Genomic DNA, 20,078 nt, shown 5'->3' with positions numbered 1-20,078 from the left:
AAAATGTGATATATTTGGCCACAAAAAGCAATGTAGTTCTGATAGATGTATTACAACATGGATGAACCTTGAAAACACTAAGCTAAGTGAAACAAGCCAAAGACAAAAGGCCAAATACTATATGATCCCATTTCAATGAAATGACGAAATATTCAAAGTAGCCAAATCTATAGAGACAGAAAGTAAATTAGTGGTTGCCAAGGGCTGGGGGTAGGGAACAGGAAAGGGGACAATGGGAAAGGATGGCTAAAGCTTTTGGAATGATGAAAATATTCTAAAATTAATTATGGTGATAAGCCAATTATATTTACTCTGAATACATGAAAGACCATTGAACTGTATACAGGTTGCACTTTATGACATGTAAAATACATCTAAATAAAGCTGTTAAAATAAGTACTAGTATCTATTTGTATTGCTTCGAGCGACTTAGTTTATCCTCTGACTGCAAACTTCTCATTTGTTTTGTGTAGTTTGTTTGCTGACTACATGATCTAGAAGGTCCTGTGTGGTAATGAACTACCATGACTTCTCAATATAACTTCTTGATTTATCTCATTTCTCAGGGGCTAGGAGATGCAGAGAAACTGACCAAAGGAAGAAAGTCACTTCCTGTGGTCATTCCACTGTAACAGTTCAGCTATTTTTAATAATCTGTATAATTCCTATATATCCAAGTCTAGGTATGTATCTTGTGTGTTTAACAAGTACCAAATGAGAGGGAGGGGGAGATAAAAATGGGAAGAACTATTTTCTAAGGAAACAGTTTTATAAACTCCACCAGATTATCTTATAAATCCTTTTTGGAAAACTGGTCACAAAAAACAAAATGGTCTTTTTAGAATCATTCTAAATGTTAATTTCCTATTGTTTATGGGAGAAACTAATATTGAAAGCAAGACAGGTGCACAACTTTCACAAAGTCTATAGTCAGTTACTTTAAATATTCTAGTGACCAGACAGGATATCTTTTGAATATTTTTCTGTCATTTTCAGAGCTATTTGTTCACTTCTCAGATGGTGTCATTTATATAAAATCTATAATAAATAGATAAGAAGTATGAAATGGGTTATTAAGAAATGTTTATATATTAATCACAATCTTACTTCAACTTTGGAGGTGACAGAATATCAAACTAAGAGCTAAATGTTTCTATTACACTATAATTTCATAACCTACAAAGATTTCTTATTTATTAAATATCTGATATGTACCAAAAAAATAATAATTGAGCAATGGTATGCTTCACACTTACAAATATTAATAGATATCTTAAAATGATTTATTTTTAAGGTCAGTGGTAGTCTTGAATTTGGAACATGTGAATTTTCAAAGAATCATCCTATAGGTGTTACTGCAGAATATGTAAAAAAAAAATTGCTGGATGAAAAATAGCAGAAGAGGCTCCCAGATAACTGTGGATTAAATTTTCTTTCTGTTTAAACATCTAGAATATTTACCCTTTATTTAAAGGCATGGGTATGCCTTTAAAGGTATATGACATCACAGTATAAGGAACATGTGCAAGGGTGCACAAGAGCACACAAGTGTTTAATACTGAAGCATTTTAACAGCTTATATTCTTGATGGAAAGTAGTAGTATCAATTCTTAAGGATAGCTTATTAACCTATTCAACAAATATTAAGGGCCTACTGTATACCAGGGCACTGAAATTGGCAACGAGAATATAACAGTGAATATATAAACATGGTCGTTGCCCTTATGAAGCTTTTAGTTTACTGAGAAAAGGATACTGAACAAGATTTGAGTACTGTTTCTAATAAATGCTACAAAGGGAAATGTATAATGGACAATAATAGAGAATACCTTAGCCGATCAGGGCAACCCTCTTTGAAGAAGGTCTATTTAAGAGCGACCTAAAGGATAACAAGAGCAGAGGGACAAGCACCCCAAAACAAGGGGTCACATGTGAAAGCATTAGATGGAAAGACTTGGAGTGTATTTTGAGAGCTGAAAAGTGACTGGTGGAGGTGAAGCATTTTGGGTGAGGGGAAGGGAGGGACCAGGTCATACAGGGCTGTGTAAGCACAGTAAGGAGTTGGAACATTATTCCACAACATTTGGAAGTTTTAAAATATAAGAATATCATGGTCTTACTTATGTTTTCAAAATATCACTTGGGCTGCTGTGCAGAGAAAAAAGTCACAGTGAAGAGGCCACTTGCAGTTATTCTAAGCAAGAGATGATGGTGGCTTGGGCTAGTATGATGGCTATAGACACAGGACATTTTTATGAAATTAAAATGACAGGATCTCCCAAAAAGAGAGAAAAAAATGATACAACTTATTTATAGATCAGATGAAGGGAATGAGGGAAAGGAAATCAAAACAATTAAGACTGAAAAAAGAGTAAACTGAATTGAGGAGACAAGCAATTCAATACTGTACATGTCACGTTTGAGGTGCCTATGGAACATCCAAGTGGATATGGAAATGTATAGTCTAGAGCTCAGAGGAGAGGTCTAGGCCCTCCATATAAATCTGTACTTAGAATATTCTGATTTTTGAAGTACATAGTCATGCACATGTTTCTAGAATTGTTAGATTTTGAAAAAACTGGAATGAGTCAGTAAAATGTGACAGTATATAATCTATCAAACGCCTTTTTTGGGAGGAGGAGGTAAACTGTAAAATGAACGTGTTCTTTAAAAATCAAATGTTTTTGAGTAGCTAAAATGATATACCAAAAAAACTGCCTAACACTGAGGGTTACTTAGGAAAACATTTCAAACAGGAAACCAGGGTAAGTAAAAAAGAGGAAAACACAACTGTAAAACTTTTCAGAAGATCCCAAGTTATAAGCCTCTTTTATAAAGACTTATAATCCTTTTTTTTTTTTTTTTTTAGACAGAAAACTGTAGTTCTTGGGAAAGCTGTAACTCAGTGATTGACAACAACGATGAAGTTTGTTAAAACTTTACCTAAACACATAAACAATGAGATTCTTTTACAGTCAAAGAATACTTGTTGGTAAATCTCACCTTATCAAAGAGAAGTATCATTATACTGTAACTTTGCACCTGCTATAACATTACTTACAGATCTGGGCTGCCCTGAGAATCTCCGGTTATAATCATTAATATCTTGACGCAATGATACAACATCCTGAGACTGGTCATTTTCACCAAATACTGTTAGCAGTAAAGTTACCTGTATATTACAAAAAACAAACAAAAAAACACTGTTAAACCTTTCTACAGCATTAATTTTTTCATTTTGTGTTATTATTCCAACAGAATGAGAAAAGCTTCTAAATTTATATTTCACTCATTTCCTTTAATAAAGGCAACATGGGGAAGAAAGTAAGTTATCATTGCCTTACAATAAAATCCAATGCAAAATGTAATCTGAATTCCTATAAAATCAAATGCGTACCTTAACCAAACACGGGTTCTAATATGTTCCAGTTCACACCAGGGATAAAGCCAGTAGTTCTCTGTTTGAACTAACAAATATTTGAAGATACAAGAACTGAAAAAAATATTCAGGGGCAAAGTGACATAAAAATATATATCACTCTGAGAGAGAAAAATTAGGGAAGTTGGTTTTTTTTTTTTTGGGGGGGGGGTTCGCATGCAGGGGAGGGGCAGAGAGAGACAGAGAGAGACAGAGAGAGACACAGAGAGAGAGAATCCCAAGCAGGTTCCGTGCTGTCAGTACAGAGCCCAACATGGGGCTCGATCCTATGAATGGTGAGATCATGACCTGAGCTGAAATCAAGAGCAGGACACTCAACCAACTGAGCCACCCAGGTGCCCCTGGAATTTCTTTTTTTGATCAAAATTATTCTTCCACCTCACTGGTATTTGAAATATCTTTGAATGCTACCAAACAGAATGCAGAGATTAAGTTATTGCAGGGACCCACTCTCAAGCACCCATCCCTACTATAATCAAAAAGGGTAGGGGCACCTGGGTGGCTCAGTTGGTTGAGTGTCCAACTTTGGCTCAGGTCATGATCTCGTGGCCTGTGAGTTTGAGCCCCGCATCAGGCTCTGTGCTGACAGCTCAGAGCCTGGAGCCCACTTCCGATTCTGTGTCTCCCTCTCTCTGCCCTTCCCCAGCTCATGCTCTGTCTCTCTCTCTGTCAAAAATAAACATTAAAAAAAAGTTTGTTTTTTTTTTAAAAAGGTAATTTGTGACACTGTAATATAACACAATATTTTTAGCCTGGTTTCCTCCATGGTAGAGGTGAGTATACACAAATATCACAGGAACATAACTGGGGTAATGTGAAGATGACAGTACCTTGAAAAATCAGTATATTTAAATTATAACGATGTCTATAGAAATGCTAAATGTATGATGAGATACAAATGGGAAGGAGCAGTAACAGATTTAGGTTTAAATCATCTAGGTGTTTTTATCCTTCATCAGTTCAGCTTTCCAAACAGATGCTTTCCAAACTCAGATGCTTTCCAAACAAAGGACTGACAAAGAACTGTAGGTGGTAGGAAAGCAGGTACAGCCTGTTTTCACAAATATGTTAATAAAAATGAATCTTTCAGTAAATAATAACTGAGTACCTATTGTGGGCCAGGCACTGTATTAAGGGCTACATGTACCCCCCAAATGAAGACATAGCCCTGCCCCTTGCTAACCACAGCACCCAAGATAGAAGGGGAGGCAGACCTGTTCAACAGCCTGTTACAAGGCACTATGGTGGGGGTTATAATGATGCTTCAGAGGAAGGACTTCTACTTGGGGTGCTCAGAATACTGGAAACATAAGCTGGCCTTGAAGTACAGGTAGGACTATTGGTATGTTAGCGTATACATTCAGGAAGAGAAGTGGTGAGTATGTTACAGTCGGAAGCAGCAGCCTATGCACTATTTCCAGCGAAACAGGATGGGGAGCAGGTATCTGCCACCTGTCTTGCTTCTAGGATGAATTATTCTACAGTTAGGGAACCAAAAGCTATTATATAAAAACAATTTTATCTCCACCTTTTTAGCCTCTAGCAATTTATGGGTGATCCAAAGGATATCACCTGCTAATACATATATACCCTATGAAAAGCCATGGATAGAGCCAAGAAGGGGACAGGTGGTGGAACTAGCTCTTTAATGCTAGACCTATGGCCTGGTCTCAGTGTTGCTGGCAGATAGCTAAAGATTATGAGAGGTGGTACTGGCAAATAAACTTCAGTGTTGACTGCTTGTGTCACATATTAAATCAGCCACAGAGGCAGTGCCCAAAAAAAACAAACAAAAACAAAAAATATTTTCCTCCTGCCATGTGCTACAAAGTCAAATGTGAAAGACGCAGAATTTGGGAATGTACAAGCAAGGAGGAAAAAAGATAAAGCCCTGAACCTCTCTCTCTACACCAAAAAGGGAGGCAGTAATGGGGGTAAGTGGATGGCCAGAACAAAGGTTGAAAGTATCTGTGCATGTGCATTCATATAACAATAAGTCCAAAAATCAGACAAAATTAAACAATAATCTTAGAGATGCATGCTAAGGTAATAAACCTATAAAGAAAATCAAGGAAATGCTTATCATAAAAGTCAATAGTAGTTGCCTCTAGAAGATGTAGGAGAGAGTAGAGATTTGGAAGGGGTCCCGAAGAAATTTCTGGGGGCTGTTGGCCAGTTTCTACTTCATCTGAGTGGTGATTATTGAAGTGTTGCTTTGTGGTAATTCAATAAGCAGTACTTCTTTGTTTTGTGTATGTCTGTTATATTCTACCAAGAATTTTTCAAAAATTGTCACCTCTTCGATCATTTTGTTTATTTTCTGATCTCTGTGGGTTTATGCCTTTACAAAATGTCTTGTTCTTTTAGTGGGGTGGCAAGCAATAGTAAATATATGTGTTCAATTTGACATCTTAACTTGGAAGCTCTCTATCCTTTTTAGGACTTCATTTTGCACTTTGGAAGACTTCCTAAGGAGCTGCTGTCTTTTTCATGTTCATAACTCATTACTAGAAAGGTATTTTTATTTTAATTTTCTTAATGTTTATTTATTTTGAGAAAGAGAGAAAGACAGAGTGTGAGCAGGGGAGGGGCAGAGAGACAGGGAGACACAGAATCCAAAGCAGGCTTCAGGCTCTGAGCTGTTAGCACAGAGCCCTATGCGGGGCTTGAACCCACAAACCATGAGATCAGGACCTGAGCTGAAGTCAGACACTTAACTGAGCCACCCAGATGCCCCAATATTATTTTAAATGAGAAACAAGTATATAGGAGATTATGAAAAAATAGTATACAACTGTTAGAATGTTCTGTTTTACTACATTTGCTAATTAAAAAACTAAGACTTAATTTTCTCGGGTTTTTCAGTATTTTGTTTTTCCAGTTTGTCAAAGAAATTGAGAAAATGTGGCACATATCATCTGTGCTAACATTTCAGTCTTCAACATATGTTTATAAAAACTGTCTCCCTCCTGAAGTAGCTTCTGTACTAACTATAACGGTCTGATCTGTTCTGGATAACGTAATGTGGTTATGTCTCCAAAAGAGTCATTTTATGAGACTGACGCGCTGCCCGCAGCGCTAAGAAGGCACCTTAAAACAGACATTTTAAAAAATTATTATCCATCCTAGAAAGCTACCTACACCCTCACTGGAGAAGGGCAGATTAAAAATAAATAAAAAAGGAAAAATATTTTTTTCAAAAGAAGTATATGTAGGGGAAATATCTGTTTAAGCTTGATTAGCTAGTTCAGTTATTCCTTTGCTAGTATTATAATAAAGACTTATTAGAATTTTAGGGAGGATTCATTTAGCAGTTGTTTTTTTATTACAACTAAAGGATTTCAAAGGGAATTTCTTTCTTTTTTTTTTAGTGTCTGTAAGACACTAAAAAAAAATAATGGAGGGATGCCTGGGTGGCTCAGTCAATTGAGTGTCCGACTTGGTTTTGGCTTAGCTCATGATCCCAGGGTTGTGGAATTGAGCCCTGCATCAGGCTCTGCACTGAGTATGGAGCATACTTGAGATTCTCTCTCTCCCTCTGTGCTTCTCCCCCACTAGTGCTCTCTCTCTCTCTAAAATAAAAAAATAAAAATAAAAATAAATAAGGGGGTAACATTATAGAAGTTTGGAAAAATAGAACTACCCTATGATCCAGCATCTGCACTGCTAGGTATTTACCCAAAGGATACAAAAATACTCTAATAGCCAAATTACGGAAATAGCCCAAATGTCCATCGACTGATGAATGGATAAAGAAGATGTGGTATGTATGTACAGTGGAGTATTACTAAGCCATAATAAAAAATGAAATCTTGGCCATTTACAATGATGTGGATGGGGCTAGAAAGTATTATCTATGTGAAATAGTCAGAGAAAGACAAATATATGATTTCACTCATATGTGGAATTTAAGAAACAAATGAGCAAAGCGGAAGAAAAAAGAGAGAGAGGCAAACCAAGAAACAGACCCTTAACTATAGAGAACAAACTGATGGTTGCGGGGGGGGGGGGGGGGGGGGGCGCGGGTAGGGATGGGTTAAATACATGATGGGATTAAGGAGTGCACTTAATCCCGGATGAACGCAGTGTGATATATCCAAGTGTTGAATCACTGTATCGTACACCTGAAACTAATATTATACTATATGTTAATTAACTGGAATTTAAATAAAAACTTTAATAAAAATAATTCAAAATTTAGATACAGAAATTATAAAAATTTACAAAATAAACTAGCATAAATGATGCTTTCTGGATACAAACATTACCGTTTGTCTACAGATTGGACAACTGATTGCCCCAAGCCATGAACCGTATCGCCAGTATGCAATAATGCAGGTACCTAATGAGAAAAAAAACCATTAATACTGATGTTTTAAATTTTAAAGCCCATGAGTCCTCAGAAAGTTTCAAATTTGAAATATTTTTATAGCATCATCTTATTTTAAAATATTTTTATTTCATTTCATTTCAGGAAAATTCAAATCTGGTAATAATTCCCAGCCATTAAAAAATATTTTTATTTGAACTACCAATTAAGATAAAATTATACAATCCAAAGCAAGAATACATTAACTGCTTCAATACTGTGAGGCTTAATAGAAAATACTGCATTTCCTACGTAAAATAAATGAACATCACTGCAAATATGATAACCAACAAATCACAGCTAAATTTTCTGTTCCAAATGGTATATATGTTACAAAAACATAGCTTCTATTTTTTTTAAAAATTTAGAATGCCAAATTATAGTAGTATCAATAATAATAATAAAGTACTATGAATAAGGAACCAAAGGATACAAAAATTACATGCTATCTGACCTAATAAAGTTTATAATCTAGTTCAATAATTCAACCAACTTTTGTACTGGATAGATCTGATTTTTCTGCCTGAAGCTGTTCATGAGCAGCAAAACAACTAAACACAGCTTAAAGGAAGAGTTTATAGACCTCAAAATTAGCAGGTCAGCTAAGTGTATAAGCACTAAAGTTCAGACCAGTAACAAATGAAGAAGGAATATTTATTTTATTTTATTTTATTTATTTATTTATGAAGAAGAAGAAAGAGGAGGAGGAATACTTTAAAATCCTATCTGATGTTTAAGGGCCCAATTCATTTCTTCTCTGCAGGACGCCTGTTTCTCAGACCATTCAGGTCCCATTGTGAATCTGAACTAAGTGCTTCCAGTCTCACTTCTACCTCCAAGATCTTTTCTGTATTCTTTAAAAAAAATTTTTTTAAGAAGAGTTTTTTTCTAATGTTTATTGATTTTTGAGAGAGAGAGAGAAAGAGAGAGTGCGAGCAAGGGGCAGAGAGAGGGAGGGAGACACAGAATCTGAAGCAGGCTCTGGGCTCTGAGCTGTCAAGATAGAGCCCAGTGCGGGGCTTGAACTCACGAACCATGAGATCGTGACCTGAGCCGAAGTCGGATGCTTAACAGACTGAGCCACACAGGCGCCCCATCTGTCTTCTTATCCTTGTCTTAGCAACTTAGGTTAGCCCTTCTGCGTTCCTTATTCTGATTCTTCCAGATCAAATAAATGTCTAGAATTTGGAATAAGCAATGACAGTCAAATTGAGAAGTCCAAGGTGACATACTGAAATCAATCAGAAGGTAGTTAAATCTCAAACTATGTAATATTAACTTTAAGTACAAAAGGTATGTAGGAGAGAGAATTCTGGGATATATCAGAGAGTCATTTGTAGATGAGAAAGGATTTGAACTGAACTTTGTAGGATAGGTAAGATTTAGAACTAGAAAACAGGAGGGAGGATGCTCCAAGTTTTATGAATAGCAAAGAGCAAATACCAGAAGTAGAACTAAGTGGTATGTAAGGAGACTGGTGAGCATCCAACGGGCTAAGCAAAGGCTATCCAAATTGGACATTACAGTGACTGTGGGGAAAAACTGGTTCAGTGATTTAAAGATGAATTTAAAAGCTAAAGAATTTTTATCTGATATCTTTTCCTACTTTCAGAGTGCTGTGTTAGCTAATATTTATTAATTTGAGCAATCTAATTTCATATAGAAACTATATGAAAGCAAAACTTATAAATTTTGTCAGTATTAACATCTGTAATGATGCCTTAGTTTTATCTATGACCTTTTCACTCAAAAGTTCAATGTGTTTTGACATATGTTAACTTATTTAATCCCACATCTCTTTTCTACAAATTGGGGTACAGATGTCCTTGTTTTGCAAATTATGTAATGGCCACTGCCTGCATAGAAAAACTATGGTCCAGCAAATCAAACACTTCAGTTCACACACATCTGCTGTGATATGCTTAATGTTTTCCCTTTTCTTCAACCTTCCCCCTGTATAAAAAGAGAGATCCACCTAAATAAGATGGTGGGAGAGACAATGACATTAATCTGGGTCACAATCTCTCTCAATCTATTTATTTGTAAAATGGGAAAAACACCTCATAAGACTGCTGGAGAATTAAATAAAACAATGTGGGTTACAAATGCAAGTAAGATGAAGTCTGTTGCTGTTATTATTCTTAACACACTGTAAAGGAACAGACCTGTAGTTCCATATATAGGAACCAAGCTAAGGTGCTCTGGATATATACGGTATCAATATACTTGAACTACCATTCAAAGAAACACATTTCTGTTTGAGAAGCTGAATAACAAGTTTTTTGAATCTTTGAACCTAGAGACAGTAAATAAGTGTCTAGCAAGTACAGCAGGATATCAGAATCAATCTACCCAATTACGTCAGACCCAGAAACCAAGAACACAATACAGCCATCTTTGAATTGACTAGGTTATCCACTCAGTGAATTACCTAAGCCTGGGCTGGCAAATAGAGTTCATCTAGCCTGCCAAACCGCACTGATTCTTAACACCTGTCCAAAGTATTGTGTTAAAGGATGGCCATTTAGGCCATATCCAGACTCAGAAAGAATGTCCAATTGATTAGGAATATCTACCAGAGGTTCGAGAGGGGGAAAAGTATCTGCTTTCTCTGTGGTCATTTAATTCCCTGTAGCTGATCTTTCATAATTTTGCTGCTCATTAGCATTCCCAACAGACAAAGACACTGAAATAAGTGTTTTATAACTTGTTAGCTAATTTAGGCAAAACCTTTAGGGAAGACAATGAAATTAATGGATGATGCAATAATAGGACTGGTCAGGTATAGAAAAGGTATAGAAAACCCTGCATTGCATGATATGGATTTCAAAGTATTTATGTCATCCCTGAGAGCATAAATAATAGCACTATATACCTAATAATTCTATATAATCCCAAACAAAAGATACAATAGGGAGAAAGAAACTTAAAGGATGATTATATGCTATATTTTAAATTAGTCTTAAAATGGAAAATGGGTACATTTTGGGAACAATTAGAACCCTATCTTGAATACAGCCATTGGAACAAGAAAGAAATACTACAAATAAAACAACAGGTCTAGTGAATGGATAAATGTTAAGTAGAGAGTAGTTATGTAAGCCACTAATCACGTAATAGAATTGACCACAGGGTTTGAAGTAGACCTACATTTAAAATCTGGCTCTTTCTCTGGCTGGGTTACCCTTTATAAAATTTCTTAGCTCAGTTTCAGTTTCCTCGTATCTGGAGTTTGACACAATGAAGTAACTTAAATGTCCAGTACATAGCAGGTATGTAGTAACTGACTCTCCTCAATCTCATAGGAGCACAATAAGCAATGACTATATGATACCTCGTTCTCTATGAAATCTTTCTGGAGGAAAGAAATGCCCAGAGGTAGAAAGCACCCCTTACTGATACTAAGTAAGTGTGAATTGGTGTTCCCTTCTTGTCCTACTATATGCTCTGTGTTCTTATTCTCTCTTACAAACCCTCCTAAGATCACACACACACACACACACACACACACACACACACACACACACACACACACAACAGGCTAATAACTTTTGTGCTGACGCAGGATAAAAAGGAGGTAGGAGAGCTAAGGGAAGGTCTTGGCCAGGGTCCTTGAGAGAACCTTCCTGCCTTGGGAAGGACTACCAAAAAGTGATAAACAATGAAGGATTCAATGAATCCCTCATGGTATTCATATACTTGAATTACCATTCAAAGAAACACATTTCTGTTTATTGAGAAGTTGAATAATTAGGTTTCTTTTAATCTTTGAGCTCACAGATACTAAATAAAAGTGGCTAACAGGATATCAGAAGCAACCTACCCCACTTGTGAAATATAAAATGTAAATTAGGAATAATTTAATAATAAATAAAAAGTAAATTAGGAATCCAGCCCATGTACATTTATGGGTCTTGGTCTAAATAGTCACTTTTACCAAATATAGTATTGTTTGCTTACCACAAAAAAGATGTCCACAGTTTGTTTCAACAGGGAAGGAGGCTTGATGTAAACAGATTGGACAATACATGTCAGTGTAGAACTGCTGTCGAGCAGCAGCAGGGGCATCCTGAGGAGAAAACAGGGATTCATAATTACACAATGCACACAGGCTTTCAAAGTTATCTCTTAATTATACTTAAGAACACAGTCAATAGTGTATAATCCTCATCAAGTTTTAGATGTGCATTAGCTTAAAATCTTGTAAGTTTGATAAAATTATGAAGCCAAATTGTTGTTTTATTAAGCTCCACGGTCTCTACCTTCCTTCCTGAGCACATTTTAAAGACGAAAACCTACATTGACTCAGGAGTTTCTCTTTCACTGTTAGAATGACTATGTTATTCTGAGAAACACAGGCTGAGCTAATGCAAAAGCTAAAGATATATCAAGCGGTTTCCCAAGTAATAGCTTTTAATCATTTCTTACATCTTTTTCATTCATACATTCCTGGTAAGTGTTGCACGTGTGCCGTGCCTCACAAAGGGACCAGAATTAAACTTGCAAAGAATATTGGTCATTTTGGAAGAAGGAAATTTAATACCATTGGTACCTTGAACTTAATCTTCCACATGGTCAGATTAGTAAAATTTAATGTTCCCCAGTTACATCACTGTTATGAGATTGTAATAGGAATGTTGAATAGAATCATCACTACAAGAAGCATCCAGATATCAAAGAACCCATCAGAATGTAAGTGCTATGAAGGAGCACTTTACCTATAGGACTCGCTGCAGTGACCCAGGCACTGGAAGGAATCTAGCACAGTATGTAATGTGTATCTTTGAAGATACTTATAAAAAACTATATTCACAGCACCCAGCACACCTCTTATAAAGTAGCCAGCATTAAAAACGTCAAATACCAAAAAAAAAAAAAAAAAAAAAAAAAATATAGAATTCACTAAATATGAACTATTCTTAGTTGTAAACCAAATCAAAGATTTTTGTCACCTGGGTGCTTGGGTGGCTCAGTCGGTTGAGCATCCGACTTTGGCTCAGGTCATGATCTCACAGTTTGTGAGTTTGAGCCCTGCGTCAGGCTCTGTGCTGACAGCTGGGAGCCGGGAGCCTGCTTCAGATTCTGTGTCTCTTTCTCTCTCTGCCCCTCCCCCACTTGTGCTCTCTCAAAAATAAATAAACGTAAAAAAAAAAAAAAGATTTGTCACCTAAAACTAATAAACATAACCAAAATCTCCTATTTCTTATCAGTCCTAAAATACTAGAATATTCTATAAGCTATGGTCACACCTTGATGTTATAGTCTTCTATATTATTTAAAACAGGAAAACAGAAAAAAACATAGCACTTAGTTAAGTCTCCCTCTCTACCTTTTATCTTATTATTCTTTGTAAATTAACTAAAACAAAACAAAAACAATTACCAGTTACCAGTGCTGTCCAACAAAACTTTTTGCAGTAATGGATATCTCCTTTATATCTTTGAGTATTGAGTCCCTGAAAGGTGACTAGTGTAATTAAAACATACTGAAATTTAAATTGTATTTAATTTTGGTCAATTTAAAATTAAATGGCTACATATGGGTAGTGGTTACCGTACAGACCCGCACAAGAAGGGCTAAGTCACTAGCTTTATTCTAACTAAAGCTACATGCCCTGTGTGAGGTAGGTGAACTGGAAAGTGGTGCAAAGAAATCTGGAATATCCAGCTCAGTGTAGGACTTCTGGATAGCCAGATCTATTCATGTAATTCCAGTGTGCATTTAAGTAAATCTTAGTGATCTAACATGTTAGATGGGAATGATACTTGTTGCCTTACTTGTGTTTGCAGATTAAATAAGATAGCTGTAATGTGAAAGCACTCTGTAAATTATAAAACACTATCCCAGCATGAATTATTAATAACAACAGCCCTTGAACAGAGTACTATTAACATGCTTAAGCTATTTTTACATCAGTGAATTGAAATTTTATGAAGGCAGGAATTCTTGTTTGTTCAGCTCACAACTGAATCCTCAATGCCCACAACAATGTCTGACATATGGTAGATGTTTAATAAATATTTGGTGAATGGATAAATTATAAAACCCTCTTTGGAATTAAAATTTAATTGGTAGGAAATCAATTTTTAAGGGTTGTTTTTTTTTTTGATATTAGCTATCTTGGCATGCAGGTGTATAATATCCTACTTATTCCAGCCTTCATGAAATACATTTCTGGTTCGTAGAGAGTCCATTTGGTTAAAAGCAAAGAAGAGGCAGAAAAGTTTTCTTTTTTTGCCTAACTAGTTTTATTAACTTTGACCACTGAAGAAAAAGAAGAGGAAAAAAAAAAGCCACCCCTTATAGTCATTTCTTTGTAGGTCTTAGATATTAGAAAAAACACCTTATCTAGGGTGCCTGGGTGGCTCAGTCAGTTAAGCGTCTCACTCATTTCAGCTCAGGTCATGATCTCATGGTTTGTGAGACTGAGCCCCTTGTCAGGCTCTGTGCTGACCGCATGGGGCCTCCTTGGGATTCTCTCTCCCTCTCTGACCCTCCTTTGCTTGCATGTGCACATGTGGTCTCTCTCTCAAAATACATAAATAAACTTAAAAAAGAAAAATAGTTTTTCCATTACATTTCATTAAAGCCAATTAGATAGTTATTATTTCCTCACAAATAACTAATAGGAAAACTGCCGGGGTTTTTTTGTTGTTGTTTTTTTTAATGTTTATTTTTGAGAGTGAGAGTGTAAGCAGGGGAGGGGCAGAGACACAGGAAGACAGAGAATCCAAAATGGGCTCCAAGTTGTCAGGGCAAAGACTATGTGGGGCTTGAACCCACAAACCATGAGATCATGGCCTGAGGCAATGTCTGATGCCCAATTGAGCCACCCACACACCCCGGAAAACTGCTGTTTTTAAAGCAGTTTTGGGGCGTCTGGGTGGCTCAGTTGGTTAAGTGTCCAAGTCTTGATTTCAGCTCAAGTCATGATCTCACAGGTTCAGGAGTTCAAGCCCCACATCCAGCTCCCGCTGAAAATGTGGAGCCTGCTTGGTATTCCCTCTCTCTCCCTCTCTCTCTCAGAATAAACAAACATGCACATGAAAACATTTGAATAGTTAAAACTAGTCATTTGCCTAATCTGAAAATATACAATCAATAGAATCACTTAAATTAGTAAAGCAGGAAAACACCCCATGTTTCCCAACAGTAATTTATTGTTTCATCACCATTTCATATGTAAGGAGAATAGCAACATCTACCCCTTACATAAATACACATATTTATATAATAGCAATAGTACCTGTTCTGTTTGAAGTTGCTCCCGAAGCACCCTTACTAATTCTTGGTTTTCTGGGTGAATGTTTTGATGGGCGTTTCTGTTAAATAAAATATAATAAGCTTTGAATACAAAATAATGCCAGATGAATCCGTTTTCTTTATGGGTCTAATTTTCAACCAAGAACTTCATAAACGTAAATGATGGCACACAACTGTACTCCAATTCCAGGACTGAACATTTCAGGCTACTCTGTGAGGCGTTCTAAGGTTACCGAATACAGCTGATTTCAGGTTCAGCCGGCAAATGATGAAATCCAGAGGCCTAGCACCTTGTAGATTTGATGTAACTGCAGGCTTACAAATCATCTGAAGAACGATTAACGCGTTTATTTCTTCTGCAAAATTCCTTCAAAATAAACTATATAATTCTAGATATTATTACGCATTTGAACACTTTTGCATATCTAATTAGATCTTTCTCCCATAGAGCTTTTCACAGATCTTCATAGAGCTTTTATGAGGAAAGGGGGACAAAACAACAGAAAATAAAACTATGTCATACAGAAAAACCCAGACGTAACATACCACTTATACCTTAACATTAACAATTAAAAGGGAGATTCAAAGGCAAGAATTTAGTGGCTGATACACAAGGATGAGATAAGGTATGTGGGTATTGGAAATTGGAAGGGGTGGTTTAGGTTGGCAGGGTGGGGTTGAAGATTTCCATCTGAATCACAGCTTAATTCCATTTGGCTGTAACAGTTTCTTCTAAACTTAAACATTTTTTAACAGCAATATTTTAAGTCCACAAAATCCCAGTGTTACTTTATATAAGAGCCTTTATTCCCTGGGTGAGCTAATACCCAACAGTGATTAAAAACTCTAAATCAATAACTTAATGGGACATGGAAAACTTTTTAAAATACATCTTACGATTATTCAATTTTTAGTAAAAAATCCAAATTTTAGGAAAAAAGCTGGCAAAAAAGAACCATTAGTTTTGAAGAACATTAAAAAAGTCAAATTTCTTTTTTTGTTTTAATTTTTTTAATGTTTATTTATTTTTGAGATAGAGAGACAGAGTGTGAGCAGGGGAGGGACAGAGAGAGAGGGAGACCCAGGATCCGAAGCAGGCTCCAGGCTCTGAGCTGTCATCACAGGGCCCGATGCGGGCCCCACGAACCGCGAGATCAGGACCTGAGCCGAAGTCGGACACTTAACCAACTGAGCCACCCAGGAGCCCCCAAAAAAGTCAAATTTCTAATCAGAAACTAAACATAAATGTAATAAAGCTACTTGAACTGTTTAAACATCTTAAATTCTGGTGGATTATTTATTTTAAATATTACCTTCTTATGACTGAATAACGATCTCTGTGGTGGAAACAATCTATCCGGAACAGCACAAGGAACCATCTCATTTAAGTATCAATAACTACCTACCTAAACAGCATTTCTCTGTTCTTTGACAGTGGAAAACCATTCCCTTCTCCTTGAAAGAAAGACAGTTACTACTTTTCAGAGTACACATATAAACCATGTAACTGGAAGGTCTTTCTTTTGGTTTCTTTCCATAAAAGAAAAGATACAAGATTGTAAAATCTAGTAGTAGAATGTTAGAAAAGTCAAAGTATAACCAAAGAACAAGATAAACAGCCTGAGATGTTGAACGCAGCCTGTAGTTTAGGCAATTAAATGGGATTAGCAACTGCGAGTCCAGAACCAAAAATCTAGAAAATAATGGGATAATTAAGACAGACTGAAAGTGAGATTAGAAAACCTCAAGATGTGATCACTTCAGCGATGAGAAAATGACAGCATTTGACACTAGGTCTAAAGATGCCGAGGAAAACAATGGCTCTAATACAGAAACAAAATATATCATTTACCAATGATTTATGGTCCTTTGTTTCTCATGAAAGGAGAAACCAAAATTATCAAACCAGTTATGTGGCTCTGGAAAGAAGTCAGGAATCTCTGATAAGAGGAAATAAATGATATCCAAACTCTGGGTCAAGAAACAAAGTCTGAATCAAAGTTCACAAATGTGCAAGAGCAAATCTGTGGTTTATAGGTTCAACTGCTTACCAAACCCTTTGCACTGGTTTTTAGTATGTCAACAAATGGCAGCTATTCATAACAGCTTAAGAAGGGAGGACAAAAAGATTTAGAAAGAAATATAACTGTAATACACTGCTGAAGGAAATTAAAGAAGACGTAAATAAATAGAAAGACATCCTGTGTTCATAGACTAGAAGACTTAATATTTTTAAGATGTCAGTACTACCCAAAGTGACCTATTTACAGATTCAGTGCAATCCCTGTCACATCCCAACAGGATTCTTTGCAATATAGAAAAACCCAGATCTCAGGAAGATGGCAGAGTAGGAGGATCCTGAATTCACCTCCTATGGACACATCAAGGCAACAACTACATACAATACAATTCACTCTGGAACTAAAGACTGGCAGAACAGCTCCTCCACAGCTAAAGATATAAAGAGAAGTCCACATCAAGAAGGGTAAGGGCAGAGATGTGGTCAAGAACCAAACCCTCTACACAGTATCCCACAAGTGGGAGGGATATCACAGGCATGAAGGTCAACTCTGAAAAGGGAGATAAAGCTTAACATTGGGCATCCGCAGCCTTGGGGAATGGCACTGCATTTGGCCTATGTAGCCAGATGCTTATGGGAGACAGTTCTGATACTCTCTTTCTACCTTGCTAACCTTGTTAGTCCTGCTCGCCCCATCCCAGCATTCACCTGTGGAACTGCCCCACCCAATCATTCTACCCTGGCAGGCACCCTTTCAAAGTGGTTCCTGCCCTGGTGCACCCAGCAAGCAGTCCTGGCTAGAACTGGCATCTGCTCCAAAGCAATTCCTGCCCCAGAGAGGGAGGAGAGCCAGCCCCGCACACCAGCATGGCTGCAGCAGATGTGGCTAGGACGCTCAGCCGGTGGTGCAGGAACTAGCCCCACCCACCATAGCAGCAGCAACACACATGCCCAGGCACAACCAGATAGCACCTGCAGCCTACAGAGAGGACACCACTGGAGCACCTGGTTCTAGTGATGGAGGTATGGGGGGTGGGATTGTGCTACTGGGCCCCAAAGCACACCTTCTACAGAAGGCCAATATCTTCAAGACTAGGAGACCTAGCTGACACACCTAATACATAGAAACAAACACAGAGAATCAGAAAAAATGAGGGACGGAAGATTATGTTCCAACCAAAAGAACAAAACCAAACTGGAGAAAAAAGAATTAAACAAAACAGAGATTAAATAGTCTACACGATGAAGAGTTCAAAATAATGGTCATAAACATTTTCACTGTACTTGAGAGAAGAGTAGATGAACTCAGTGAGAACATTACAAAGAGAAAACATAAAAAAAGAACCAATCAAAGCTGAAAAAAATACAGTAAGTGCAATAAAAAATACACTAGAGGGAATCAACAACAGAAGAGAGGATACAGAACAATTCAACGAATGGAACACAAGGTAGGGGAAAGCATCCAAGCTGAACAGAAAAAAAGGATTTTTTAAAAAATGAGGATAGGTTAAAGGACCTTTATGACAATATCAAGCATACTAATATTCACAATTATGGGGGGATCCAGAGGCAGAAGAAAAATAGAAAGGGGCAGAAAACTTACTTAAGAGATAATAGCTGAAAACTTCCCTAAACTGGGGAAAGAGACAGATATCCAGGTCTAGGAAGCACAGAGAATCCCCAAAAATATGAACCCATAGCAGTCCACACCAAGACACATAATTAAAATGCCAAAAATTAAAGATAAAGAGAGAATCATAGAAACAGCAAGAAAAAATAAAATAGTTATATACAAGGGAAACCCCATAAAGTTATCAGCTGGTTTTTCACAGAAACTTTGCAGGCCAAAAAAGGTCTGGTATGATATATTCAAACTCTAAAAAGAAAATGCCTATAACCAAGATTACTTTATTTGCCAGAGTTGTCATTCAGAATTGAAGGAGATATAAAGAGCTTCCCAGACAAACAAAAGTTAAAGGAGTTCATTACCACTAAACCAGCCTTATAAGAAATGTTAAATGAAACTTTAAGCAGGGGAAAAGAAAAAAGTCAAAACTATAAGTAACAACATTATGAAAGGAAAACATTTCACTGGTAAAAGCAAACATACAGTAAAGTTAGTAGATCGTTCATTTATAAAACTGCTATGAAGGTTAAAATACAAAAGTAGTAAAATCAATTATATCTACAAAAACTAGTTGAGATACGCACGCGCACACACGACAGGGGTGCCTGGCTGACTCAGTTGGTAGAGCATATGAATCTTGATCTAGGGTTGTGAGTTCAAGACCCACATTGGGTGTAGAGCTAACTCAAAAAAAAAAAAAAAAAAAAAAAAGATACACAAAATAGAAAGATGCAAAATATGACATCATATACATAAAACATGCAGGGAAGGAACAAACATGTATTGCTTTCAGAATATTTTCGATCTTAAACAAGCTTCCACTTAATGTAGACTGCTATATATACATAGGATATTACATATGAATCTCACGGTAACCACAAACCCAAATCCGACAATAGACACACAAAAAATAAAGAGAAAGTAATACAAGTAAACACTAAAAAAAGTAATCAAATAACAAGGGAAGAGAGCAAAAGAAAAAGAAGGAAAAGAGAACAACAAAAACCAGAGAATAGCTGACAAAATGGCAATAACTTCATACCTGTTAATACTTTTTATTATTTTTTCATCATAGTAAGTGCACTCTTTAATCCCTATCAGCTAATTCACCCTTCTCCCCACCAATCTCCCCTCTGATAACCATAAGTGTGTTCTCTATAGTTTTGTCTTTCTCACTCTTTTTTCCTTGCTCATTTGTTCTGTTTCTTAAATTCCATATATGAATGAGACCATATGGTATTTGTCTTTCTCCAACTTATTTCACTCAACATTACACTTTCTAGCTCTCTCCATATTGTTGCAAATGACAAGATTTCATTCTTTTTTATGGCTGAATAATATTCCACTACATTTGTATGCC

General features: G+C 36.5%; 1 protein-coding gene and 1 long non-coding RNA gene across 7 annotated transcripts in view; one reads left to right on the top strand and one right to left on the bottom strand.

Moving 5' to 3' along the window:
• The window catches only part of RNF170 (ring finger protein 170), a 43,839-nt gene that overhangs the window by 3,903 nt on the left and 19,858 nt on the right, over positions 1–20,078 (bottom strand). For all 6 annotated transcript variants that reach the window (XM_045458742.1, XM_045458768.1, XM_045458751.1 and 3 more), the window contains 4 exons: positions 15,055–15,130; positions 11,769–11,877; positions 7,708–7,781; positions 3,062–3,172 (listed from right to left, as the gene is read on the bottom strand). In XM_045458742.1, coding sequence (XP_045314698.1) covers positions 3,062–3,172; positions 7,708–7,781; positions 11,769–11,877; positions 15,055–15,130 — 370 coding nt within the window. The remainder of the gene's footprint in view (positions 1–3,061; positions 3,173–7,707; positions 7,782–11,768; positions 11,878–15,054; positions 15,131–20,078) is intronic.
• On the top strand, positions 572–3,216 carry LOC123588241. Its single transcript, XR_006707775.1, has 2 exons — positions 572–683; positions 2,870–3,216. It is a non-coding gene; the product is annotated as an uncharacterized LOC123588241 (long non-coding RNA).

This window comes from Leopardus geoffroyi, chromosome B1 (genome assembly GCF_018350155.1).
Source record: "Leopardus geoffroyi isolate Oge1 chromosome B1, O.geoffroyi_Oge1_pat1.0, whole genome shotgun sequence".
Taxonomy (NCBI): domain Eukaryota; kingdom Metazoa; phylum Chordata; class Mammalia; order Carnivora; family Felidae; genus Leopardus; species Leopardus geoffroyi.
This window is presented reverse-complemented; position numbering and strand designations above follow the sequence as displayed.